The sequence below is a fragment of the Lipotes vexillifer genome, unplaced genomic scaffold (assembly GCF_000442215.2).
Source record: "Lipotes vexillifer unplaced genomic scaffold, Lipotes_vexillifer_v1.1 scaffold560, whole genome shotgun sequence".
Classification (NCBI taxonomy): domain Eukaryota; kingdom Metazoa; phylum Chordata; class Mammalia; order Artiodactyla; family Lipotidae; genus Lipotes; species Lipotes vexillifer.
Window position 1 is genome coordinate 632,866 of NW_006792210.1, and position 24,336 is coordinate 657,201.

The following is a 24,336-nucleotide window of genomic DNA, read 5'->3' on the forward strand; positions in this document are numbered from 1 at the left end:
AGCCAGGCCCTGATCCCCAGAACCCTGAGAAGAGGTGAGGTATGGAGGCTAGCTGGGCATGGCTGTGACACGCCAGACTGAAAACCATTACCTCTGAAGGGTTAAATATTATCCTGCCTGAAAGTCCCATTACTAACTGCCCTGGGGAGAAATTAAGATATAATTAGATTGCTGAAACAAATGCCTATAAGAGATTGCAACAGAAGACACTCCTCTAATTCATCTCTTGATTCCAGGAAAATAATTCCTTCATCCTGGCTCTGTATGACACATAGAAAATGGATTACTTTTATTGTACCCTGGCTTATTCCACAACCTATGCCAAATCCCTTAAGTATTTTATATTGTTGGATTCAAACTGAAAGCAAAATAGAATCTGTAAGGATAGATGATCTTGGCATGATTCTGAACTTCCTCTAAGCATCCAATTGCATAGATACAAAAATGGTTCAAGAACTGGGATCAAATGTAGCAAAAACTGTTAAAGCAAAAATTGCACATTTCTAGTATTGTTACTTCCCCCTAGGTACATGGTAAACCACATCAATAAATAAAGCAGTATTTTTCAGTAATGCACACTTAACTAGTTACAAACATACATGTAGAAAAAAAGGATATGGTAGTGCAGAAAATAAATTATTAAAACAGAAGGAAATATGAACATTATTTTACACAATGCTATATAAAATATGAACCATTTGGAATGACACCTCAAAAGTCAGTGAAATAATGCAGCAACGTGATTAGTAACTGGGCATCACATTTCAACCACACAGTCATTCGTCTATGAAAGACAGAAAATTAAAGCAAAATCACTTTAAACTTTGAGAAAATTTTATGTCAAAATCAAAAAAATTTTTTTTTCTTCTGGGCTCTTAAACAACCTCTGCTGTGCATGTAGTTGTGCAGCATGTCAAGAAGCATCTTAAGAAAGAAAGTTTCAAACAGATCACATTCTTTTGGTCTTTCTACTTAATTTCTTTCTGATCAATAGCAGGATAAAGCCTCTGTTTGATATTTCCTTCTAAGATGTTATTGCAATTAGGTATATTTACAAGACGACTCCCCCACGGTGGTGAGGGGAGCATGGGAGCTCCTTTTCAGCAATCCACTCACTAGTTTTGGTTTCGGGATATAAAGGCCAGGACTCGCCGAATACCGTTCAGTCTATCCTTTAGGGACCTCATGGCTAGGAACGGGAGCTGAGCTCGGCTTTCCAATGGAAGAACTGCTAATGTCCACCAGCACCAGGCCGGGCCATTGGGGTTGATCTGCAAGAGAAATGCAATGGGTTTGTCTTATTCCTGCGGAAGTGATCCGAGCCTGTAGGTCCCCAAAGTTGCCAGGAAACATCCCAGGTGGAACTGCTTCTGTGTGTGGCAGGGACTGCTAATTACCCCCCATCTCTATTTCCCTTTATCTTAGCTGGGCATACAGCCACCCAGGGGGTGGGGGTGGGAAGGCTACGTTTCTCAGCCTCCCTTGCAGCTAGGTGAGGCCATAAGACAAAGTCCTGGCTAAGGAGATGTAAAGGGCAGTGATAAGTGTAACTTCTGCGTCATGCTCTGGGAAAGGGGCATGCGCCCTCACTTTCCTCTTTCTCTCCCCTTCCCCTAGCTAGAACACAGACATGCTGATGATCAGACTTCTTCAATCAGGAGGATGAGGGCAACACTCAAAGGGCTTTGTCAGGGGCTTCCCTGGTGGCGCGGTGCTTGAGGGTCCGCCTGCCGATGCAGGAGACGCGGGTTCGTGCCCCGTTTCGGGAGGATCCCACATGCCGCGGAGCGGCTGGGCCCGTGAGCCATGGCCGCTGAGCCTGCGCGTCCGGAGCCTGTGCTCCGCAAATGGGAGAGGCCACAACAGTGAGAGGCCCGCATAACGCAAGAAAAAAAAAAAAAAAAAAAAAAAAAAAAAAAGGGCTTTGTCAGGAAGGAGCCCGGGTCTGAATGAGCTCACGGAACAGGGATGCCCTAGCCCTCCATCTCTATGACTTACACTCTCTATCTAGTTTAAGCTACAGTTATTTTTGGTAGTGGTTAAAGCAAACACATCAATTTCCTAACAAATACACCATACCTTCTAGCCAGGGTGCTTTTACAAGCTGAACTATCTACTACAGTCAGCCCTCCATATCCATGGATTCAACCAACTGTGGATCAGAATCGGTTGGTTGAATCTGTAGATGCGAAACCTGTAGATGCAGAGGGCTGATTGTACTCGTTGCACTACATAATTTTATAGAAGGGATTTTGGTATCCATGGGGCCTCCTAGAACCAAACCTCCATGGATACCGAGAGACAGCTACTCAGCCTCTTCCACCTCTTAGATTCTGTTTAGGCCCTTTGGCCTGATGCATAGAGCATATGGGTCTTCAGTTCTTATGACCCCTTAGGCTTTGCATGTCTCTTACCTCCATTTCCCTGTTTCTGGCTGAAGGCAACAGAGTCCACATATGCCAGCTCACTAAACGGGGCCACGGCTAGCCTCTCCCCTAAAACCAGAGCCTATGATTCACAGCCCCAAAGCACAGCAATCCCACTTTGCAAAAATTCCAATTGGAAAACACAGTCACATAGAAATATATCCCATCCCAGGTTTCCTCTAATAAAGAGCTTTCCTATCCTACAGTGATCCTGCACCCAAATTCTGTTTGTCAGCAACGCCCCAGGTACACATTGCAGACATTGGTGACTTAATTTCCTACTAAGCCCCAAATGAGCTTTCTGCCCACACCCTTCAGAAGGTTGGCTTTAGGACTGCAGAGAACCACATTCTACACGCGGGATTGTTTGCTTCCAAACTGGTCACCTGATTCTCCCACAACCTTCACTGCCTCTTTGCTTCTCTGTGCCTCTAGCTCCATTTGGATTCTTTTCGTCCCTCACTGCAGTCTGTAACGTGTTATCCCTCCTATGATGAGTTCTGAATGTTAGATTGCCATATCCTGGACCGTATTTCCCAGGATCATTAACAAAGATGTTTAAGCTGATGTGAATACATGTGGTGGTTCCTAAGAAACCTCCTGCGGAGGCTTAGAACATTCTTATTAATGGGACCACTGGGGCTACAGCATTGACTGGATCAAACTGGATGGGTTTTATTTTTTCTGCTGCTGCTGCTGCCAAAGCCAACAGTCCTAATAAGAAGTGAAATGAAACCCAAGATTTCGGCTTTCTGTGTCACTGAGCCCTTATGAATCACACAGTGGCACCTGTGTTTTGTCTTGTGGAAGATGCTGTTACCACTGCTGATCGCTATCTTCCGCCTGGCTAGGGGAGAATGCTTTCCAGAAGGTGAAGGGGAACATTCAACTTGATCATGAGCTTTCTCAGAGCTCTGCCGTAGTCCTGAGTCACGGTGGCCCAGAGCCAGGAGCTGGATCATCTGGAAGCAATGGCCTTTCTCCCTCCAACATTCACGATGCCTTTGAATGGGGGCGGGAAAAGGAGCCACCTTTGTGGCCGGGAGAAAACAAGACACTGCAGCGCATTAGGGAACAAGACTGGTGTTTTACAGCCTCAGAACGCAAGAGGAAGAAGGGACTTTAGAGACCTCCTCGTCTACCTCCCTCATATCAGAGATGGGCGAAAAAGTCAGAAAGGGGAAAGGACTTAGCCGAGGTCACACGGCTCGAGAGCTAAGTAGGGCCAGTTTTTTGGCACGGAAGTCAGAATATACATATTCTATTTTACTATTGTGATAAAGTCAGGAATGAGTACAGGGAAAGAATCAAGGGAGTTATGGAGGCGATTATGTAGGAACCAGGTCAGAATGTGGAAAGGTGATGGTGGGAAACTATTTGACTAGGGTATCTCCAGCCTTGTCCTAGACAGAGTATTCCCTGATGTACACCAGGCAAACAAAGCTTGGCGAAACTTAACTATCTCCACTTTCCTGGAGAGCTTCAGATCTGCAGCTTGATCTCTCAAATGGACCTGTCCCTCCAGGAAATAGACTGATCCAGTAGAATCTAATGAACTCTTTTCTAGTATAACTCAGCCAAGGGTAAATTTAAGGATTGGGTCAGTTGTCCCAGGAAAACTTGTGCATCCCTGATGAGGACAATGGCAGGGGTCTGGACCTGCAGGGCTAAGCGTGGAGGGACCTAGGGGTGAAAGGTTTCTGTGATCCTGCAGTTGGAACCCTGTAAGGCGGCTGGCCTTAGCTCCTCACTCCTTGCTCCTGAAGCAATCAGGGAGAGAGTTATGAAGCCTCCAGGAAGTGGCAGCCTTTGGTCTCAGCTCCCTAGGTACCCTTCTCTTAAGCCTGGCCTTTTGTGAATCTTGTCACCCTAACACATCATCATGGTGGGAATCTGGACTCACATTAAAGGTTCTCCTGTTGATGGTGCCTGTGTTCCCGTCCTCTCACTTAACTAATCTCTTAAAACCTATCTTGGATCCAAGTTCCTACTGCTTTACTTTAGTTCCTCCAATTCTGATTTGGGGTCCTTCTGTTCTTACCCATGATGCCTACTGCCCAGCCAAACAAGACCGATTTGGATCCATCTTCCCCTCCACACTAAATTTGCTGGGTGGAAACCACACACGCATCTAATCACAAACCCTAGGCTCTCTCATCTGGTGGGGGTGACTGATTACAAAGAGACATTTTTATATACCTGGGGATCAGCATCTTTCTCTGGCATTGGACCAAAATGACTGAGTATCCGATTCTTCAGAGATGATTTGAGTGAATGAAACCATGATGACGCTTGCTCGTAGACACAGTTATGTAATCCCATGAGCTCAGCACAATCCTCTCCTTGAACCTGAAAGTATCAAAGTGGAAGTGAAGCATTCTGTACCTTCTCCCTCATGCCTAGAGCCCCTTTTGACACCTGCCTACTTGAGCATCCATCCTGTCATCCTACGGGAAGACTCGCCCTTCTGGCTTTCTCCTGTGTAGCGTGTGAAAGGCTCCTCAGCCAGAGGATGGACTGTGTGTAAACACTGCTGAGGGTGGAGGACAGAGAAAGGTTCAGCTGGGTAAATGAGCTGAAACAGCCAGACATATAGAAAACCAGTGACGCCAACTGGCCTGAGTGGAGGCGTGCTGTTAAACTAGGTTGTGCTTGTTCACGCCTCTCTCCTTTTCATTTTTTAAATATCTGCTTTCCCGCTGCTCCCTGGGAAGAGAGGGAGCAGTGTCTGTGTCTCCGTATGCAACTTTATCTTCCAAGTCAAATACATTTATTAGTTGAGCAAATGTTTATTAGTCTTGTACTATGTAGTGAATGGAAATATAAACGCTGATGGGATTATTTACCTCTTCTTCTACCCGTTAGTTCAGAAAACCAAGGGTTAACTGGCCATGTCACCTTTCTGCCTTATGGGATATGATGGATTATTGGGAAGGGCTCTTGGCCAGGTTGCACATTTAAAAATAGACATGTGCATGTGAATCTACAATTATTTCAAAAGAAACAGGTTTAAAATATAAATAAAGCAAAAAATAAAATACATATGTATAGATCCAGCTCCAGATCTTGGTATCCCTGGCAGAGACATAACTCCTATGCTGAATGGGCCCCAGGGTTGGCCTGGCTTGGCATCTCTTATGCATGAATATAAATCAGCAACTAAGCAGGGAAAGCCCAGACAAGGGGCGCAATCACTGCCATTCCACAATCGAACAGCAAACCTGGCAGCATTCAGTGTGGCAGCAGCAAATCGGTGAGAAATCCCAAGGCCCCCATCCATGCCCAGAAATCCTTTTGCGATCATCTTGGTCTGCCAAGCTACAGGGCTAGCTTGGCTTCAGGATTCGTGGCACTGGCCGCCCTCACCTTTTGGTCTTCAATGTATTCGATGTCAGCTGTGTTGTAACCATCCCGCTGGCCCTGATGGAGGACCTTGAAGCGCCTCTTGCCTATGCTGTCGACCACTGAGCGGCCATCAGCAAAGAACTGAACATTTCTGATCTCTAGGATGCAGCCATATTCCGCAAACCTGTTTATGGGGAATGGACTCAAGAAAGTAAATTCTTGATGAGCTGTTTCCCTGGCCTGCGCACCTCCCCCCATCTTTATAACCCCATGTTGGGCCTTGAGGGACTTCTGCCTTCTTGCCTGTCCCAGGGTCTAAAGCTGCAATAACACCACAGGCAGTGCCTGTGTGAGAAAAAATTTTAATGTGTAACTGCTACCATTTATTGTACTGTGCTCAGTACTTTATGTGCATTATTAACTCACCAATCCTCCCAACAAACCCAACGAGGTAGGCACTATTATTGTACCCACTTTACAGATAAGGAAACTGAGTCACCGAAGGTTCAGTAACTTGCCCGAAGTCAAACTTGCTCCAAGGATGGAGCCAGAATACGAACCCAGGCAGTTTGACTCCAGGGACCACACTCTTATAAAACACGTTTTAGACTATACACCACCTGTTTAACAAAAGGTTGATCCTGGGGTTCCTTTAAACAGGTAGCCTCTCACACGGTAAACTAGGGGCCAGAGGGACCCTGATCCTTACAAATGCTCCTGGGAGGGCCCCCAAGTAAAACAAAAAAACCCTTTCCACCCAACCTCCCTTTACTTGCATAGCTCCTCACTTACCTTTTGACAGGATCTCCAAGGCACATGCCAAACTGTCGTGTGCCTGTCTCAATGCATCTACGAATCATCAGACGGTAACAAGGCTCAAAGATGTGCAGGGGACAAGGAACCGTGGGATATGCCATGGTACACACGAAAATAGGCACGTTCTTATTTAAGCTGTCAGGAAGAGCAAAGGACATGCATCTCACAGCATTGAAGCAGAACACAGAAAGGCTGGTCAAATTTCACCATGTGGTTCCCCCGCAGGAAGGCAAGGAGACATCAAGTTGAGGCTGATAAAAAATACTAAAATGCATCTGGTGCTGTGGGCTGAATCCCATTATCTGGTGCACAGGTTAGCCTAAGGGCTACGATTAAAATTGACATTCTACACATGCTAATTTGGGTAATGAAGTTCTCTAGTACCTTAACATTGTCGGTGATAGTTATACCTCATATTTTTCTCTCTTTCTTTCATGCTCTCCACTCCAAACAATCTCTCCAGGTGTCTTGCTGGCAGTATGGGGAAGGGTGGTAAAAGTGGACCCAGCTCTCCAGAGGAATGGTGGGAAAATCTCTGCAAGACCCCCGTGAACATCTCACATATTTGCAAGGCCCCCAGAGGATCTGCGTGGCAGGCCCAGCTGGGAGGAGGAGGGAGCAGTGGAGAGGCAAGAGTAATCTAGCCCAGTGATGTTCAAACGCTCCTGTGCATCAGAATCACCGGAGGCCCTTAAACGCAGACAACAGGCCACTGCACTACCCCCCCCCCCCGGGGACACTGGTGCAGTAGCTCTGAAATCGACACCTACGAGTCTGCCTCTCAACATGTGCCCACGAAGACTCAGACACACGACCTGTTGGGGAACCACCAACCGGGCCAGCTCCTCCTGGATCACTGTTCTCTTATTTGTCTAGTAAATCCAATACAGGGACATCTGAACATAAACTTACCGATAGATATATAAGATCATTTGCCCAAATCTCAAAAGGATTAAATTTAGGATTCCTTTTAAGAGAAATCCACCTAGTATGTTCCAGTGTTTGTCAATCAGACGTTAAATGGTATTTGAGAAGAGGGCCCAGAGAGACTCAAAGTGAACTTAAGAATCAGAAATAAAGATAAAGATGCCTTGAGTAGATCTAATATGTTAATGAGCAAAGAACGATTTCATTTCTGGCTCCCCAGCACAGCGTGTTATTCAAAGTGAGAGGTACAAACAAACTGGTGGCAGTTTAGAAATGTTCTCTACAGGGTGAGCATAAAACCAGAACAGCTTTTGCCATCGGGAACTTTGCCCCCAGAATGCTGTGAGAATTCCAGCAGGGATGGGGAGATGGGGGGTCAGCAGTATGAGAGACAGAAATTAGTGATTTCCTTCCTGCTTTTTCTGCTAGGTGAGTTGTTCTTCCGGCCAGGCAGAGAGCTTGGAGCCTTACTTCTTTCTCCACCCCTACTCTCTACCTCTCACAATACCTGTGATGGAAGAGGAAGCATAATAACAAGCAGCATTCTTACTATTGCTTTTATTAAGTGCTTACTATGCACTAGCTCATTTGATCTTTGTAACAAGTCCAAGTCTATTATTAACCCCAAGCTACAGATGAGGAGACTGAGGCCCAGAGACGTTAAGTGACTTGCCTAGGGTCATGAAGTATACTCCTTTTGTGGCAAAACTGCATCATAAGCCCAGGTCCGGCTGATATCAAAGTTCTTAACCTCATAGAACCTCCTTATGTACCTGAAAACCGTCTTCTGGATACAGCTGACCCTTGAACAACACGGGGGTTAGGGGTGCCAACCCTCTGCCCAGTTGAAAATCAGCATATAATTTAAGAGTCGCCCTCGGTATCCAAAGTTCCTCTGTATCCGCGGTTCTGCATTCGTGGATTCAACCAACCACGGATCGGATAGTGTAGGACTATAATATTTACTACAGAAAAAAATCCACGTATAAGTGGAACCGCGCAGTTCAAATCCATGTTGTTTAAGGGTCAACTGCACTTCATTAAGCCCCCCTGATTAAATTATTCCAATAATTTGGTATCCGTGATACCCAGTTACTAGTGCCAATATGTGACCTGGTCAGTGGTTCGGCTTAGGTTTCTTCAGTGGGTGCTGGTAAACGAACACCTGGCTTTCTGGGGATGGAGCGGGTAAGCCCTTGTTACAGCATTTGCCAATTTCTGTGGTGTAAATACTCTCACTGTGGCCAATTTCAAGCTACCAACATGGTATCACTAAATGAGGAGTTAGGAGGGAATGTACACTTTCAGTTCTATGACGTGGTATGAGTGAAACTGAAAACAGCAATGTGCATATGCATACTTAGAAAGTTCTTCCATTTCCTCTTCATAAAGCCTTCTTCGTTCCTTGAGTTCTTCTGGAAGGAATTTAGCTATTAGCTCTTCCATTATGACATTTTTACTGTATTTTCTTGATGCCAAGCACTATACGGGGAACAAGGCAATTAGATATTATGCAGTCATCAGGAAAACACAAAGCACTTCTGATGTAATCAGTAGAACAGTTAAATGTCCCACATACTGGCGTAATTCAGACCCACACATTGGCAGCTGATACCATCATAATGTATATATTCTCTGGAGGTTAGAGTTTAGCTTAAAAAAAACCCACATGCAATGAATTACTTTTATAATTAGAAAAATTATTTTAAAAAGGGGAAAAGACCAGCAATGGAGTTTTAAAAATGTCATAGCTTTCCTAAAACGCTGAAATTGATTGAGACCATGTTCTTGTCAAAAAAGGGAGAAAATCCTTTCCTTTCCTTTTTCTGATTATTGTGTTTATAAGCTCCCAGAAATGGTCTCCATCTCGGATATGCTGAAAGTCCGTGGTCAAAAGGTTCAGGGAACTAAAAAGCAATTTTCAATTATTGATCCTTTCCTGCTGTGCCCCACTCCCAACCCCACCCCAATGCTTGGGCTCCGGGATATTTCAAGTCTATATATTATACATAGTTTTTTCTCCTCTAACTTTAGTTTTAAAACGAAAAGCTATACTGGTGATTTCATTTGCTTATTTTTTTTTATTATACCGTCTAGGTATTACTGGATTTATGTTATAAACCCTGATTTCATAACCTAACTCGGGCTCAGTTGTCAATTGTCACTACTATTCTCCCCCCAAACACCCCTAGTCCGTGCATATCCAGGGATCTGTAAGGAGTGGGTGTTTGTGTGAACCAGACAATGGGAACGAAAACATCTGCAGAGAACTGCTGGCTATGGAAACTACCCACACAGGCCCAGCAGGGGGAGCTCCTGAGCATAAAACGGCAGGCTTCAGACATTTTTTCCTTTCCCAGTACGGGCTACGTCTGCCTATTCCGCAGTGAACATGATCGGAATAAGATATTTCTCTCTCTGGAAAATGGTGCAAGTGTGACCCTGTGCGAAGACACAGAGATAGATGGGAATATCTTCTAGCCCCTAAGTCCAGGGCCTCACAGCCTCTGCCTCCACGATGCCTTCTCAGCCACTGCCATGGCCTGGCTGCAGGAAAACCGGCTGCTTTGACCAGTCCCAGTCTTTGGGGAAAAGCAATGACTCAGGAGGTAGCCTCTCCAAGAAGGAGGTGACTCCTCCGCTGATGCTGAAACAAAAACCCAGTAAAGGTACATACTAAAATTTTAACGGTAGATTTTCCTTCTTTCTGTTAATCTGAATGTTGTAGTGTTACCACACCACCAATGTATTATTGAAGTATAAGGACCATGGGCTTCTCACCTACAATCAGGACAGCAAATACCACCTCTTCACCTAGGCCAGATATGACATTGGCCCTGCCCCGCAGCCCAATACACAGCCTCAGGGCTATCCTGGATGATTATTTCACTCCCTTCCCTTAATTTAAATGTTGAGGTGTTGGGAAAGCTTGACACATGACTCCTCTGGATCTACATTCACCTAGAGACAGTCTTGCATCATCTCCAACCTCTCCTCAGGGATGACAGGGGTCAAGGAACATTTATACTGATTGTAAAATATGGCACACAAGTCCCTGGGGTGGGGGGACAAGATGGATTCCCAGATAGAAAATTACAGCAAGTCCATTTGAAAGACAAAGGTGGCAGTTTGTGTGATTCATTTTAGAGAATCTGGAAGCCCCAGAGATTTTCCAGCAGACAAATGTCTGCTAATAAGTACAGTGGCAGCTGAGGCGTGGGGCAAGGACCACAATGAAGGTCTGTGAGGTTTTCCTGGGGACCTGGGAGTGATCTCTTCAAACCACAGAATAAACATTGATGATAAGGGGACATCGGAGCTCATCTAGTCCAAGCCCAGGGAGGACAAAAGATTCACCCAACGTGACAGTGAATCAGATGCCATGATGGGATTAGAACAAGAATCCATGTTTATCATCATTCTGATACTTTTGTTTCCAACACAAATTAATTTCACTACTGACAGTTCATAAAAAGCTAGATGTTGCCTCATTTCCCTGGAGGACTTTGTGGAGAGGGGAGGGGTGGCTCTAAGACAGGAGAAATAAATGGTCTGAGGGGGTGTTTTGCTCTAGCACAGTGCAGTGGCTTGGGATCCAATAGGATGCTGTCTTTGTACCCAATTCCCAATAAGCTAGCCCAATCAAGAAAGAAAGAACGTTTTACCTGTGAAAGACCATCTTTGCACAGCGGACACTTCGCATTGTGATCTAGGCATCTTTCAAGGCATTTTAAGCAAAAGGTGTGTCCACAAGGTGTTGTGACTGGCTCATAGAATAATCTGAAATTTAGGAATCAGAATGCAAGAAAACTGCAATCAGACCAAACATGAAAGACAGAGCTATTCAATGTTCAGGTGTTATAGTATTATTTGGGAAATTCTATGTGCAGGGGTGGGAGGGGGTTCTTTTTCCTTTTTTTAAAAAAAAAAAAAAACCCTGCTGTTGTTGCAGTTCAGAAAAGCATTTGCTTTTTATTTCTGAGCTGGATTTAAATGTATTAAATTATGCATTTATTAAAATTTAGGACATAGCTAGATCATTTTGTAACATTAGTTCTAGTCAGTCTCTTCCAGGGCATCCACATTTTTTTCCCTGTCAAGTCCTAGAGAAATGAAGATGAATGCCCAGTGTCTTGAATGGATTCCATTCTAAAATACTTAGCCAACCTGTTCACTTGAATATATGTTAACACATAGATAAACAAACACACACTCCCATATTTAAGTACTTTATATCATATTACACTGGAAAAAGACTAGGCTTATTTGCTAACCTTGATTCCATTTTTCACCTAAGCAATGTTTACAGCCTGAAAGATCTCAAAATTGCACCTGTAACAAACATAACTGCCTTTTACATGGATGGATCATTTTCCTAGGGACCACAGAGTAATATTATTAATGTGCTTACTGATGGATAGACAGACACATACATACATACATGTGTATGTATACACATACTTTAATTAGATCCTATTTTAATTGTTTTGCAGGAGCTGTCTATTTTTTCAAAGCAATCTGAGGATCTCTTAAAAAGCTGTTCTGTACATTCAGAGATTCATGGATTTATTTTGCTTAAAGAAAGGCTCACCTGCAGCAGGACCACTGGATGGGGGCAGCTGAAGATGATGCTTCAGAAGCGGAGCTCGCACTCACCAAGAGGACAGAAAGAAGGGAAAGACGCCTGACCAGCCTATTCTGACCTCACAAGAGTGTTCAGTTGAGAGGAAGAGGCTGCAGGCTGCACAGCCCCCTCGTGTGGCCAGGAGGTGCACCAGCAGCCTGGCCCGCACAGCCAGGCTGAACAGAGGAATCAGAGCGTCAGAGCTGAAAAGCACTTGAGAAAAAAATCGAACCCACCAATCAGAATGAAACTGAGATCCAGAGGGGATGAAGTGGTTGTTCTAAGAGTACACAGCCAACTGTTGGCAGATGACATGGAAAAAGGCACACTTCCAGTAGTGTGCCTTTTCTGTTAGAACAGTGATTCTCAACCACTGCTGTGTGTGAGAACCACGTGTGTTGCTTTTTCTTTAAATAGCTTTATAGATGTATTATTGACATAGATGTATAGACTGCACATACTTTAAGCGTACAACTTGAGAAGTTCTGACACACGTACACACCTACGGGGCCACCTCCACAACCAAGATAATGAACATGCTTGTCACCCCCAAGTGTCTCCTTGTGCCCCTGAGTAAACCCTCCCTCTTGCTCCTCCCCAGGCCACCGCCCTCCCACCATCACCTGGGGAACTTTAAAAAACTACAGAGGCCCAGAATCTCACCTACAGAGATGCAGATCAGTTGGTCCAGGGTAAGGGCCAGGCATCAGGATTTGTCAAGGAGCTCCTGGGGTGGTTTTAATGTGTAGCCAGGGTTGGGAATCTCTGTATTATACAATCCTACTAACATCTGTGTAGGCGAATCTACTCTATTGGTCTCCAAAGCTAATTATCAGAGTCCCAGGTGGAACTTTAAAAACGCAGACGTGGCAAAGTCTCACTGGATAAAGTTTACAATTCAGGAGGTCAAGGGGAGGAGCAGAGATTTGATATTTTTAACAAGCCAATGAAGGTCTGGGCTAGGAGAGAGATTTTTCATATATTTACTGTTTTCTACTTTTTAAATGTTATCAACCTGTTTAAAAAGCAGTTAATTTGTTTAACCGAGTTAATAAATTTTAGTTACTAAATTGGTCAAAAAGTAAAATTAATTTTCAGAAAACCTCTTTGATGAAGGTCCTAACCAGTGTACTAAGGCAAGGAGAAAAAAAGTTTGAGGACTTAAAAGGGGAAAAAACAAATCTGTTGTTATTCACAAATGGTATGATGATGAGCTTAGAAAATCTAAAAGAATCTATAGAATGATTATTAGAATTAATAAGAATTGATAGAATTAGCAAAGAAGCTAGAAAATACACACACACACACACACACACACACACACCATTCAACTGTAGCTCTATATACCAGCAACAAGCATGAGAGAATACATTTTTGAAAAGATGACATTTACAATTGCTTTTGAAAATTGAGTGCCCAGGAATAAATCTAACAAAAGTTTATGAGACCTCTATTGAAAGAAACTGTAAACATTTCATTGAAAGAAAGTAAAGAAGACCTGAGTCCCAATAAAAACCCCAATGGGTTATTTTACTTGTTTGTTTGTTTTTGTGGAACTTGGCAAGTTGATTTCTAAACTTTATAAGGCAAGGCAAAGGGCCAAGGCGAGCTGAGACACTTTTGAATAGCAGCAATGTAGAAGGACATGCTACCAGACATCAGAACTTACTATAAAGCAGTAGTGATTAAAACAGAGTAAGACTAGCACAAGGACAAATAGATCCGTGGAATAGAAAAGGAAACCCAGAAATAGACTGAGACCCAGATTCTTGATTTATGACAAGTGTGGCACTTCAAAGCAGAGGGAGGATTTTCAATACATAAATAGCATTCTCAATAATGCTATCTGGGATAGTTGGCTATCCATAGGGGGCAAAGAAGTTGGACTGCCTCTCACACCATACACAAAAAGCAATTCCATGTGGGCTGTAAAAATAAATGTGAAAGGCAAACAGTACAGCTTTTAGAAGACAAGACAGAACATCTTTCTGACCTCGGGGCGGCGGGGGGGGGGGAAGCTTTCTTAAACAGGACACACACACGAGAAAGCTAACTGTAAATGAAAACACTGATCATTGTTACTGCATCAAACTTAAGAACTTGTTAGCGCGTTGAAAGGTGCCATTAAGAGAGCAAAAAGGCAAGCCAGAGCGGGAGAAGATATTTGCAGCACACGTGACTAACAAAGGACTTCTATGTAGAACATACATAGAGCTCCTACAAGTCAGTAAGAAAAAGAGAGATAACCCAATCAGAACTGGGCAAAGAGTTATATACGCACCAGCAGACATAAAAACTGTTCATAGTAACGTTGTCCTTAATAGCCCTAAACTAGAAACAAGCCAAATATCCATCCAGAATATAACTGATTTTGGTTGATTCATACAATGGGACACTATACACTAATGAAAATGAACAAACTTCACCTACATGGAATAACATGGATACATCTTCATCCTGAGGAAAAGAAGCCACAAAAAAAGAATCCGTTCTGGATAATTCAACTTATATGAAGTTTTTTTAAAAATAGGAAAAACGAAATTACACAGTTTAGAGATACATACAAAGGCGTCAAGATAGTGGTTTCGGTGTTGGGGGTGGGGGTGTCATGATTTGGAAGGGGCACACGGGCAGGTTCTGGAGTCCTGGCAATGTTTTATTTCTTGGGCTGAGAGGGGTTCCATGAGTATCCTCTTTACAATATTTTGTTAAGAGAATATATTCATATTTTTACATACTTTCCCACTGTGTCTATTTCACAATTTAAAGTGTTTTTCAAAATTGAGATTTGCAGGCTGATTTTGGGAACTACTGCTGTGATCTAACTCCTAGAAGCAGCCAAAGCAGATGATCTCATTTCCTCAGTAATTTGAGACCTATGAATCTGAATGCTTTTTATACATTACTTGACGACGCTAATGATGAAGACTGACTGATGAATCTGTATCTGCAAAACTATTTTTCTTGAGAATTTCAAGCCTTTTGTTCATTGAAGAATGTAATCCACATACAAATAATAATGATATAGCTGGCCAATTAATTGCAATAAATACTGACAATTAATGGGCAGATGAATGAAACAGACACAGAAGGATACAGCAACTCTTAGCAAGAGCTATGATTAAAATGCTCCTGATCTCAGTGGTCACAAACAAGAATGCTGCCACAGATGCTGCATAATTATTGCTTTGAAATAATTCAAGGTTCAGATGCTTAGAATATATCATCTTTCAATACTCAACCCACTTCTATATTCAGGCTGACTGAGTAAAGTGACTGGGGACAGATGGAATATATTTCTCTCGCTATCCTGGATGTGTACAATACTGTTTTTCATATAAATTAACTTTATACGGTCATAGGCAATAACTGGACTAGCTCCATTTTACTATTGAGGAAATTAAGACTAAGACAAGTTAAAGAACTTGCGCAAGGTCACATAGCTATAGCTACTAAGTAGCAGGCTTGGGATGTGAAGTCACCTGTGAGTCACAAGCCCATCTTCCTTCTCCACTACATGACACAGCCACGACTGTGTGTTCGTCTACATCTAGAACACACACCATCCACGTACATGTAGGTGCACACACTCACAAACACACCCTTTCCTCTCTCCCTCTCTGTCTCTCTCCCTTCCTTCTCCCCACGGCCAGAGACAGAGAGGAACTCTCTCTATGTAGATAGAACTAGAAATAGATATATACTCAAATCCCTCCCCCTTTTATTTACCAGTTTAGGTAACGATTTTGGAAAACACTTCAGGGGGGCATTTATAAATCAGAGTAGGGCCAGATTTTCTCACAAGAAAGCATTTTACATTGTCACAGTGATGGAGTAAACAACAGTAATAATAAATGCTTTCAGTTAGATGTCAGCCCGGATAAGATGTTTGGCTTGTCTGGAAATAGCTATCTTTTCCCACCAGTTACATCCTTGTATTGTGCTCTTTTGCTGCTATCAAATGAGAGCAAAGACGGAATGAGGAGGAGGGAGGGGGCAGGGGGAGGGGGGGGAGAGAGAGAGAGATTGAGAGAGAGAGAGAGGAGAGAGAGAGAGAGAGAGAAAGTGAACTGAGCAGCTAAAACTAGGTTAAATATAAAGCTTTTCATTTCAATTGACAAAGAGGTCACTGGGCCATTAGGTAACTGGTTCAAATATCAAACATTCTTGCTCCACATCTCAAAATATCCTTGTCACCCCAAAAGTCCTGCTCCACAGCAGCCCCAGAGGTGGCCCCCAGGGCTAGGATATCTGGAGCAGGTAAATCCCAAGGGAGGATCTGCACTCACTAAAGACTGAGGGGCAGAGAGTGACTTCCCTCAGCACAGCTCTCCCCGTCCAGCAAGGGAAACTCGGAATGGAGACTGGAAAGTTTCTCATTAGCTCACCCTCCAACTGCTGTTCCATTCACTCTCTCCACCATTCTCCCTGAGGAATTTATAAGCCCCTCCGGACTTTCCCTCTAGAATCAGAACAAATAAATTCACACTCTTAACTTGTCTTCTACCAATGCAGCACCACGGCCACTGGATTTCATTCTAGAAACCTGCACAGGAGGTACAAATGTCTATGGTTTCATGACCCGGCAGGTTGTTTGAAAATATCTACCCTTAAACCCTCTCCACCAAAGACACATGAGGGTCATAACGGAACGTAATAATAATCCTAATAACAATTTAAAAAAGAAAAACACTGAAGAGAGGTAGAAACAGGAGCTTTTCCAAGACTGCAATAATTCAAGCTAAAGCATATATTTGAAATGGCCTCTTGTCAATATGTGATTTCTGAGTTGGAGACAAGCCCTGTTGGAAGGGGAACTACATGCTTTTGAACTAGGGCTACAGTTTTAAGAGCCTTGCGATCAGAAATGTTCTCTAGACTTGGCAGGCTTCTTTTCACCGTAAAGCGGCTAGAGTCCCACCCACCCCACCCCACCCCAGCCCGGTAACTTACCAGCCCATACAATAGCTTCTCCAGGCAAAGATGGGTTTTTGCTTTGAAGTCTCATTTAGAACAGAGGGGCAGGATAAGGGAAATAATGGCTTTTAAACTCAGAGCGAGCCAACTAGAAGGGGGTCTTATCCTCTTGGTGTTTATTTCTTGGACCAAATTTCTAACCCTTCTCTGAAGCTCCCTGTTGAGATCAGGGACAAACAAGATGAAAGGGAGAAAGCAGAGGAAAGGGAACAAAAGAACTTCAACCTCAGGATTCTTAGCCCTCAGGGAAAACACAAACAGGATGAGTCTGCGTGTTTGATTCTGCGTCCCCGGGATGCCGGGAGGCGTGTTAAGGAGGATTAAGTACACCAAAGACCCAGGCTTTCTGAGTGAGCTGAATCAAGTCTATCAAAGTCTGACATCTGAAGGACCACAGCTCACATCACGGGCTGAGAGCCACAAAGGCGTTATTACCTGTGGAGGCCCATTTGTCTGCTTGGAAGCAGAGTTTGTCTATCATCTCACAACTTGGCTCTGGCACGACCCACCTGCTATGTTGTTGTGAGGGGGAGGGGGAACTGGTTATACAGCCCATCCTACCCTCGACCACTCTACCTAAACTCAGACAGTATATGGAAGGCTTGCCGCTACATTCTTTATCGAGTCTGTCTGAGCTTATGAGCAAATCTGACAACTCTAATTGTTTTAAGAGAGAGAAAAAGTATGTGTTCGGGTAATGGCTACCTTACTCATTTTTATTCAGAGGACAAGACAAGTCATTCCGAGTATGCCTGGGATTGACATGGAAGGCATATGTGCTTGTAAAGGGCAAGAAAACCTCTGAGGAGCCTCCGTTGGCTGGATCCATCTGTGTGGTGGACCGAAAGATTTTTCTTGACCTCTCTTCTCTTGGTTCAACCATCTTAACAACTTTTGTGCAAATATCTCAGCCTCCTTTTAAAGCTCTTTTGGGGGGAAAAAGGCACGTTTGAGAACCTACTGAAAGCTGTGGACCTTGTCCTGGAAAACTCACACACACGCACACAGACACACACACACACTTTTACATATAACTGCAGGGAATTCTTAGATCTATTAGAATCCATAGATAGAACCCCCTCAGGGGTCCATGGACCTAAAGTTAAAGAACCTCTGGTCTAGGGAAAAAAGTTAACATTTATTGAGTACTTACTATATGTCAAGCACTATTCTAAGTGTCTTAAATAGATTTTCTCAATCATAACAAGCCCATAGAGCAGGTACTACTGTTCTCTATTTTACTCATGAGAAAACAGTGGCAGAGAAAGTCACTTGCTCCAGGTCAAACAGCCAGTAAGTGGCAGAGCCTCGGTTGAAACCCAGGCACCCTGGCTTTGGAGCAGCTCCTCTTAGCCACAAAGCCACAGCTGTGAAATGAAACAAGTGAAAGTAATTTCTTTGCACAGACCACTACTGTAGCAGTTTCCTTTTTGTGTATGTTGGAGGGTGGGCAGGCATGTGGATAATTTGTGTGTCCAGAGGTCTGAGAAAGTAGAGATGATGTGGCAGTGGGTGGAGGAGAGACGCTTGGCCAAGTGGTACATGCCCACTACTGACTACTGTGCAGGGCACAGGACAAAAACTAGTCAGGCCCTCTCTTGGCTTCCAAAGAATAGGCCTGTGGTGCTGACACTGGCCCTTGAGCTTTGAGATCTTGATCAAGTAGCCAGTTGAGATTAGTTCCAGGGTCACAAACTTAAACGCCTACAAGGCGCCCGGAAAGCAAAGCAAATGTGAGAGGAAGGCTGGTGTAAGGCAGTGGCCATGGGAGGGGGGCCGTGACCAACTGGAGTGCGTGTCCTGTCTCAAAACGTTCACCTTTCACAAGCCCCCAAACCCCGTGAAGGCCGAACAAAAGACATCCAGCCTGTGGGCCATCAGTTTGTGACCTCTGAGTAGACCGTTTCCTTCCCACTCTCTAGGTATTTCCAAGTCAGGAGTGCGGGGAATGCAGTCTGTAAGCAAGGGACACAAGCTAGCCCGTGTGACAGTTAACGGCGTGATTTCCATTTTGTTAGAACCACGCTTTTCCGTGCTAAGCAACCAAGCAGTAGTTCACTAGCAGACAAGCCCCGACACCAGAGGGGAAGGACACTCAGGCAGTGACAGTACACATCACATACCTCATGCAGAGGGAGCATTCAAGGTCAGAGGCGTCAAAAGATGCGAGTGGAACACTGAGAGCAGGTTTGGCCCCCGGAGCAGCAGGAGGATCTGTGGTTTAGAGAGTAGAAGTCAGAGCCGAACCAACCTTGGTTTCACAAACAGCACGTCTGAGGCAAAAGAACCCAATTATTTTTTCAGTCTGCCACTCTCACCACCTCCCAGAGAATTGATTTAGTGGCCACGTGAGCCACTGAGAATGGGGTACCCTGAAACAGGCGCTCACAGGCTTCCAACAGTCCCATAAAGAGACGCACAAGTCAGGGACCCTCCGGAGCCCTGGGGGCTTCCTTCAAATGCAACAGGCGCCTCACTCAACAAGCGGCGGCGGCAGCAACTCCGCGGACTGAGCCAGGCCTTCAGAGCTGACACTGAATCTTGGCACTGCCAGCCGCTCTGGGAAAGGTATCAAGCTGCGGCTGCCGCTTCTCAGATGCCTGCCTACGGGAACACGACTGGGAATGAGCGGAGTGAGGCCTGATCGCGCTGCCCTCGTCCTACGTTCCCGGAATGGGGAATGGGGGTAGCCAGAGGCTGGCCTGGAAGGAGGTGACACCATCGAAGGCATGAGATGTCACTACTGGACGCTGTGCTCTCACAGAAGCCCCACAGGCACTCCGGAGGAGGCAGAGCTGAGAGCTGGGCCCCATGCAGAGCCGCGGAGCCCTCCCGTGGAGGGTAAGGGACCTCCACATACTGGTGAGCCGGGCCCTCCTCCGAGCCGCTTGCCCCCCGGGGTAGAGTCCGCACCTGACTTAGACGCTTTCCTAGGCACCTCGGGGTCTTGGGGTTCGATTTGGCAGCGCTTCCTTTTCTTCCCCTGGCATTTGCCGGTCTTGCTGGAGGCAGCTTGGGGAGAGGCAGCGGCCCCCTCCTCCTCCGCTCCGTCCTGGTCTTCCGGGCCGTCTTGCTGCCTGTCCCCTTTCACCGGCACAGAGCTGCCTCTGTGCCCCCCGGCTGCTGCCGCCTCCTGACCAGAACAATGTGGATGCTCCAGCGTCTCCTGGAAAGGAAGAGCCAAACATCAGGATCTACTCACGACCAACGTCGTCCTCTGATGCTTCTCCCCAGGGGCACAACGAGAAGATACCGCACAGTGTTGATCATCTAGAGGACGTGTGGCTTAACTGATGGGCGGTCACAGGGCACAGGCAGGCCCAGCTGGGGCGGAGCGGAGGAACCTCTGTCCGAGGCAAGGACAGAAAGGCGTGTGGGGAGAGAGTCCTTGGGCCGCGCTGAAGGGGAGAACGGCAAGTGCAGTGCCAGGCCCCGCTCCCCTCCAAATCAGTCCCCAGTCACTACCTGAGGGAAACCAAGGCGTGCAGTACAGCGAGGGTACATCCAGCCACTCGGTACTTCCTCTCACCCTCACTGCCATTCCGGGCCATCCTCGATCCCCACACCCAGCTCCCAAAGAACTTTCGGGAAGGCTCTGGCACAGGTGTGTTCACAGGCCTGCCGAGTGCCCTCACGCTCCAGAGCTATGTGTTATACTGGTCAAACAAACTAGGGACAAATTAGTCTTTTCACTAGATTTCGGGTGAAAAGTCTGAAAAGGAGACAAGATCATTTGGCAAAACGATCCATCATGTCTCTAGCCTTTTAAAGAATTTTTGTCCAGGAGAAGGATCTAGAAAAAGCAAATCCAATGACAAGGTGTTTATGCAGGTTTACCTAGAGAACCCCTCTCTCTACTGCACATCCACAGCACAAGGGTCAAAACGCTCATGCTGTTTTCTCCCCTCCAACTCCAACCAAAAACATTGGTAGATAGATGAAAAATGGGCAGTGCACAGCTTGGAGAAAATGATGAGGTAAGGAGAAAAAGGATGTGGGTTTTCTGAGCCCCTAACCTGGGGAGTTCAGGGTTTTTTTCAGCACTGTGGCACTGCCGCATCCTTTCCACGAGCCCCAGGCATAGTCTACACGGTACACTGCTTTGCAAGGCAAAGTTTGGGTGGAAACCCAATCCCTGCTCCCCAGCTGGCTCACATGGGAAAGCCAGGGGTGCTAGTTTTCTTCATTTCAGATTGAGCTGCCATTAGAAGTCACTCCAGAGACTTTGGTTCAGTGTTAGGGCTCTCAATCCTGTAATAATGATCTCAAACAAGTACTGAAATGCACTAGAGGTGCTTTGATTTCAGGAGATACTCTAAGTTCTGCGCCCCCACCCTTTTTTGAGTCAGGTACACCTGCATTTTATTCATTCTCCAGAGCGGGGAAAGAAGTCAGGGAGATGTAAGATTCTCACCTGTCAGAGAATCCAAGAAGCCATAGAGACCCCAGGGCTCACATACAGGGGAGGAACACGGATCACAGATGGTGGGCAGGCAGATGTCCCGAGGTGCCTAGACCTTCAGAGCTCAACTCTGCCTTCACGTCTGCCCTCCTGAGCCCCAGCCTCTGCCCACTTGCCCTCTGCTGGGAAAGCTAGGGCCTGGAGACCATCATTTTCAAAGACTCAAATACCTGCGACTTCCTAAGTCGCTTCCCTCTCCCCCGCTCCAAATATGTATTGGAAGTCTACTTACGTGTTAAGACATGGTGCAGGAATATGAAATTACCTCCCCTTGGGGATCAAATGGAGTTGTCTTTGCACAAGGAACTTAGCTGGGAGCAGCTTGCACAAACAAAAAGCAGGAAAGGAGGGGCTGTCAGGCCCTCTTCCCAGGCTCCGCCCCTAAGCTGATAAAGCCACCCCGACTGAAGGGCTCCAGGGGAAGTGGGCCAGATCCTTTCTAGTTCTGTCAACTCTCTCTTTCAGCTGGATCCGACCAAGAACTGAAAACTGAACGTAATAAATCATCAACCCCGGGCCCCCGCCTCAAATCCAATTTCATCTTTAGGAAATAGCCTTCTAGCACAGAAGGCAGCCATGAGCGACTCCATTTCTTCTTTCTCAGGAACCGAATGAGGTAGGAGAGTGAGGGCTCACGCCCCATGTTTGCCCACAAAACAGCCAAACGAAGCGTCACGAGCGAGCTGGGTGAGTGGAGTTTTACCTGTGACAACTTTGGTAGATTATGGCTGGTGCCTTCAGTAGCCAATGACTCTACGTGTTCCTTTAATCTAGGGTGAGGTGCCAACAGCTTCAGGATATCGGGAGAATGTTCCTGAGAAGCCCCCGGGAATGATGGTGAAAAGAAACTAAGGAGAAGCTGTGACATAAAACAGAAGACTTCACTACTTAAGTTTCTACAGGTGCTTGGGTGAAGGGTGGGGGGAGGAAGGGGCAAAGGGCACAGCTTGCGGGGCCAAACTCCAGGGAGGAAGCCTTGGACCAGAAACCCCGACACAGTGGGGTAGGGGTCCTCACTTCAGCGCATCGGAATTGCCTGGGGGAGCTTAGGGAAAGTCCAGGTTCTAAGTTCCCATGCCCGGCTCCATCCAGGTCTGAAGTGTGGCCCGAGAATCTGGATTTTGAAAAGGCACTACAGATGCCTTTGTCACCCTAGCCAGAGGTACAAACCACCACTCCGCTGCTGCCATTCCACAGAAATATCTGCAGGGGATTTCAAAACCTACCTAGGAGGAAAGAGGCAGAGGTGAAGACGGGAGAGAAACAAGCTGGGGGACCTGGAGTCGTGTTGGCGACACCCCCATGCGTGGAAGGTGACAAATGTCATCGAAGTTCCTCGCTATTTCTTCCCACCCTGCCCATTTTGCTCCCTCCTCCATCAGCCCCGGATCATGGATCCCTTCAGCAGTGAAATGTCCGGAAAAGCAGAACCCAACCTTCCTTCCCCTTCTCCTAGTCTCTCCTCCCCATCTCTGGCCTTCACTTTCCAGAGAGTGTCAGGTATCTTCAAGGACTGGGGGCAGGCCGGTTCCAGTCTATGGCTGGCTTCCTTTGCAACTGATAAGCTGGGGGCAGTGGTGTGGGGGCAGGTAGAAGACCCAGAAGGGACTGCGAGTCAAAGAGGTGCAGTTGCGCGGACGCTGCGCCATCAGCTGCCCACATCCTTGTTTCAGTTCTCCCCTGTGAAAGCGCCAATTATCAGCATACATATGTATCTATCATGTGTAACACAACATAGGAAGGCAGGTCACTCACTTCTAAAACATATTCACGAGTTTGCCACTGAGACCCACTAAAGGGAGTTCCACCCTTTGTTCTGGGTAATAGGGTATTAACTCATCAGGAGAACCTGACCGAAACTCTGACCAAACTCTCTCTGGTTTGATTTGCTCTTTTGCTGGCCCCCAGCAGTTCCTTCATGATGTTCCTTCTGATGCCAGCACTTTCCACATAGCCAAGGCCTGCTCATCCCTCAAGGCTCAGCTCCAGCACTACCTTCCCCTACTCCCCCAGCCTCCCTGATCTCTCCTGTCCTTCCGTGTTCTCGACTGCACCATAAGTTAGCACCTTACACTACACAGTCTTGTGTTAGCCTCAAATTGCGTTGCAGATGTAAGTCTTTCTCTCTAACCAGATGGTCACCTTCTGGAGGGCACGTGACAGATTTCCAATAAATACTCATCACACTGGATGGAACTGAATTAAGACACTAGCAATCCCAGGGCCCAGGGAGAGGCCTAGGGTTCAGACCCAAAGTCTTCAGACAGATGCCTCTATCTCCTCCCAGGTATGAGTTGGTAAAGGAGTGAGGTGGGGAGGTACTCACAGTGACCAGGGCCATAAATGCCACCTTTCAGAGGCTCCTCCCGAGTGGCCCACCAGGACCAACCCACTTCTGAAGCAATCTCCCTGGAATTCTCCCAAAAAGAACAGTATCAGCCATAGGGCATCCCAAGGTACAGGGATAAAAGGGTAGAGTGCGGTGAGAGGGAAGGAGAGGCAGAGAGGGAACTCGAGGGAAGCAAAGCAGAGCTCACAGCAGCTCTGACCTTCTACCTTTAATACCTAAGATCTCAGACTAGGCCTCCTCGGTGGCTTTGGAAAACAAAATTTGGGGTCAACTCTCAGTGGGAATGAGCATTCCACATACGAATGGAAGTCAATTCCACTTCAGTGTCAGCCTTTGAAAGGCCCAAATGGCTCAAGAGGGCAAAAAAGGATCTGAGGTAAATACAAACATTAAAAAGAAACCCAGGCCT

At 45.9% G+C, this 24,336-nt stretch overlaps 1 protein-coding gene across 3 annotated transcripts in view; it reads right to left on the minus strand.

The window, feature by feature from the left end:
* Nucleotides 1-270: 270 nt before the first annotated feature.
* The window catches only part of LONRF3 (LON peptidase N-terminal domain and ring finger 3), a 33,087-nt gene continuing 9,021 nt past the window's right edge, over nt 271-24,336 (minus strand). Inside the window, exons 3-11 of one of the 3 annotated variants that reach the window (XM_007465455.1) lie at nt 22,281-22,436; nt 20,029-20,281; nt 19,239-19,329; nt 11,180-11,294; nt 8,875-8,996; nt 6,564-6,722; nt 5,793-5,955; nt 4,626-4,775; nt 1,116-1,271 (exon numbers count right to left, since the gene is read on the minus strand). In XM_007465455.1, coding sequence (XP_007465517.1) covers nt 1,116-1,271; nt 4,626-4,775; nt 5,793-5,955; nt 6,564-6,722; nt 8,875-8,996; nt 11,180-11,294; nt 19,239-19,329; nt 20,029-20,281; nt 22,281-22,436 — 1,365 coding nt within the window. Of the gene's footprint in view, nt 1,272-4,625; nt 4,776-5,792; nt 5,956-6,563; nt 6,723-8,874; nt 8,997-11,179; nt 11,295-19,238; nt 19,330-20,028; nt 20,282-22,280; nt 22,437-24,336 lie in introns of all 3 variants that reach the window. The other 2 variants (XM_007465453.1, XM_007465454.1) reach the window with 2 other exon arrangements.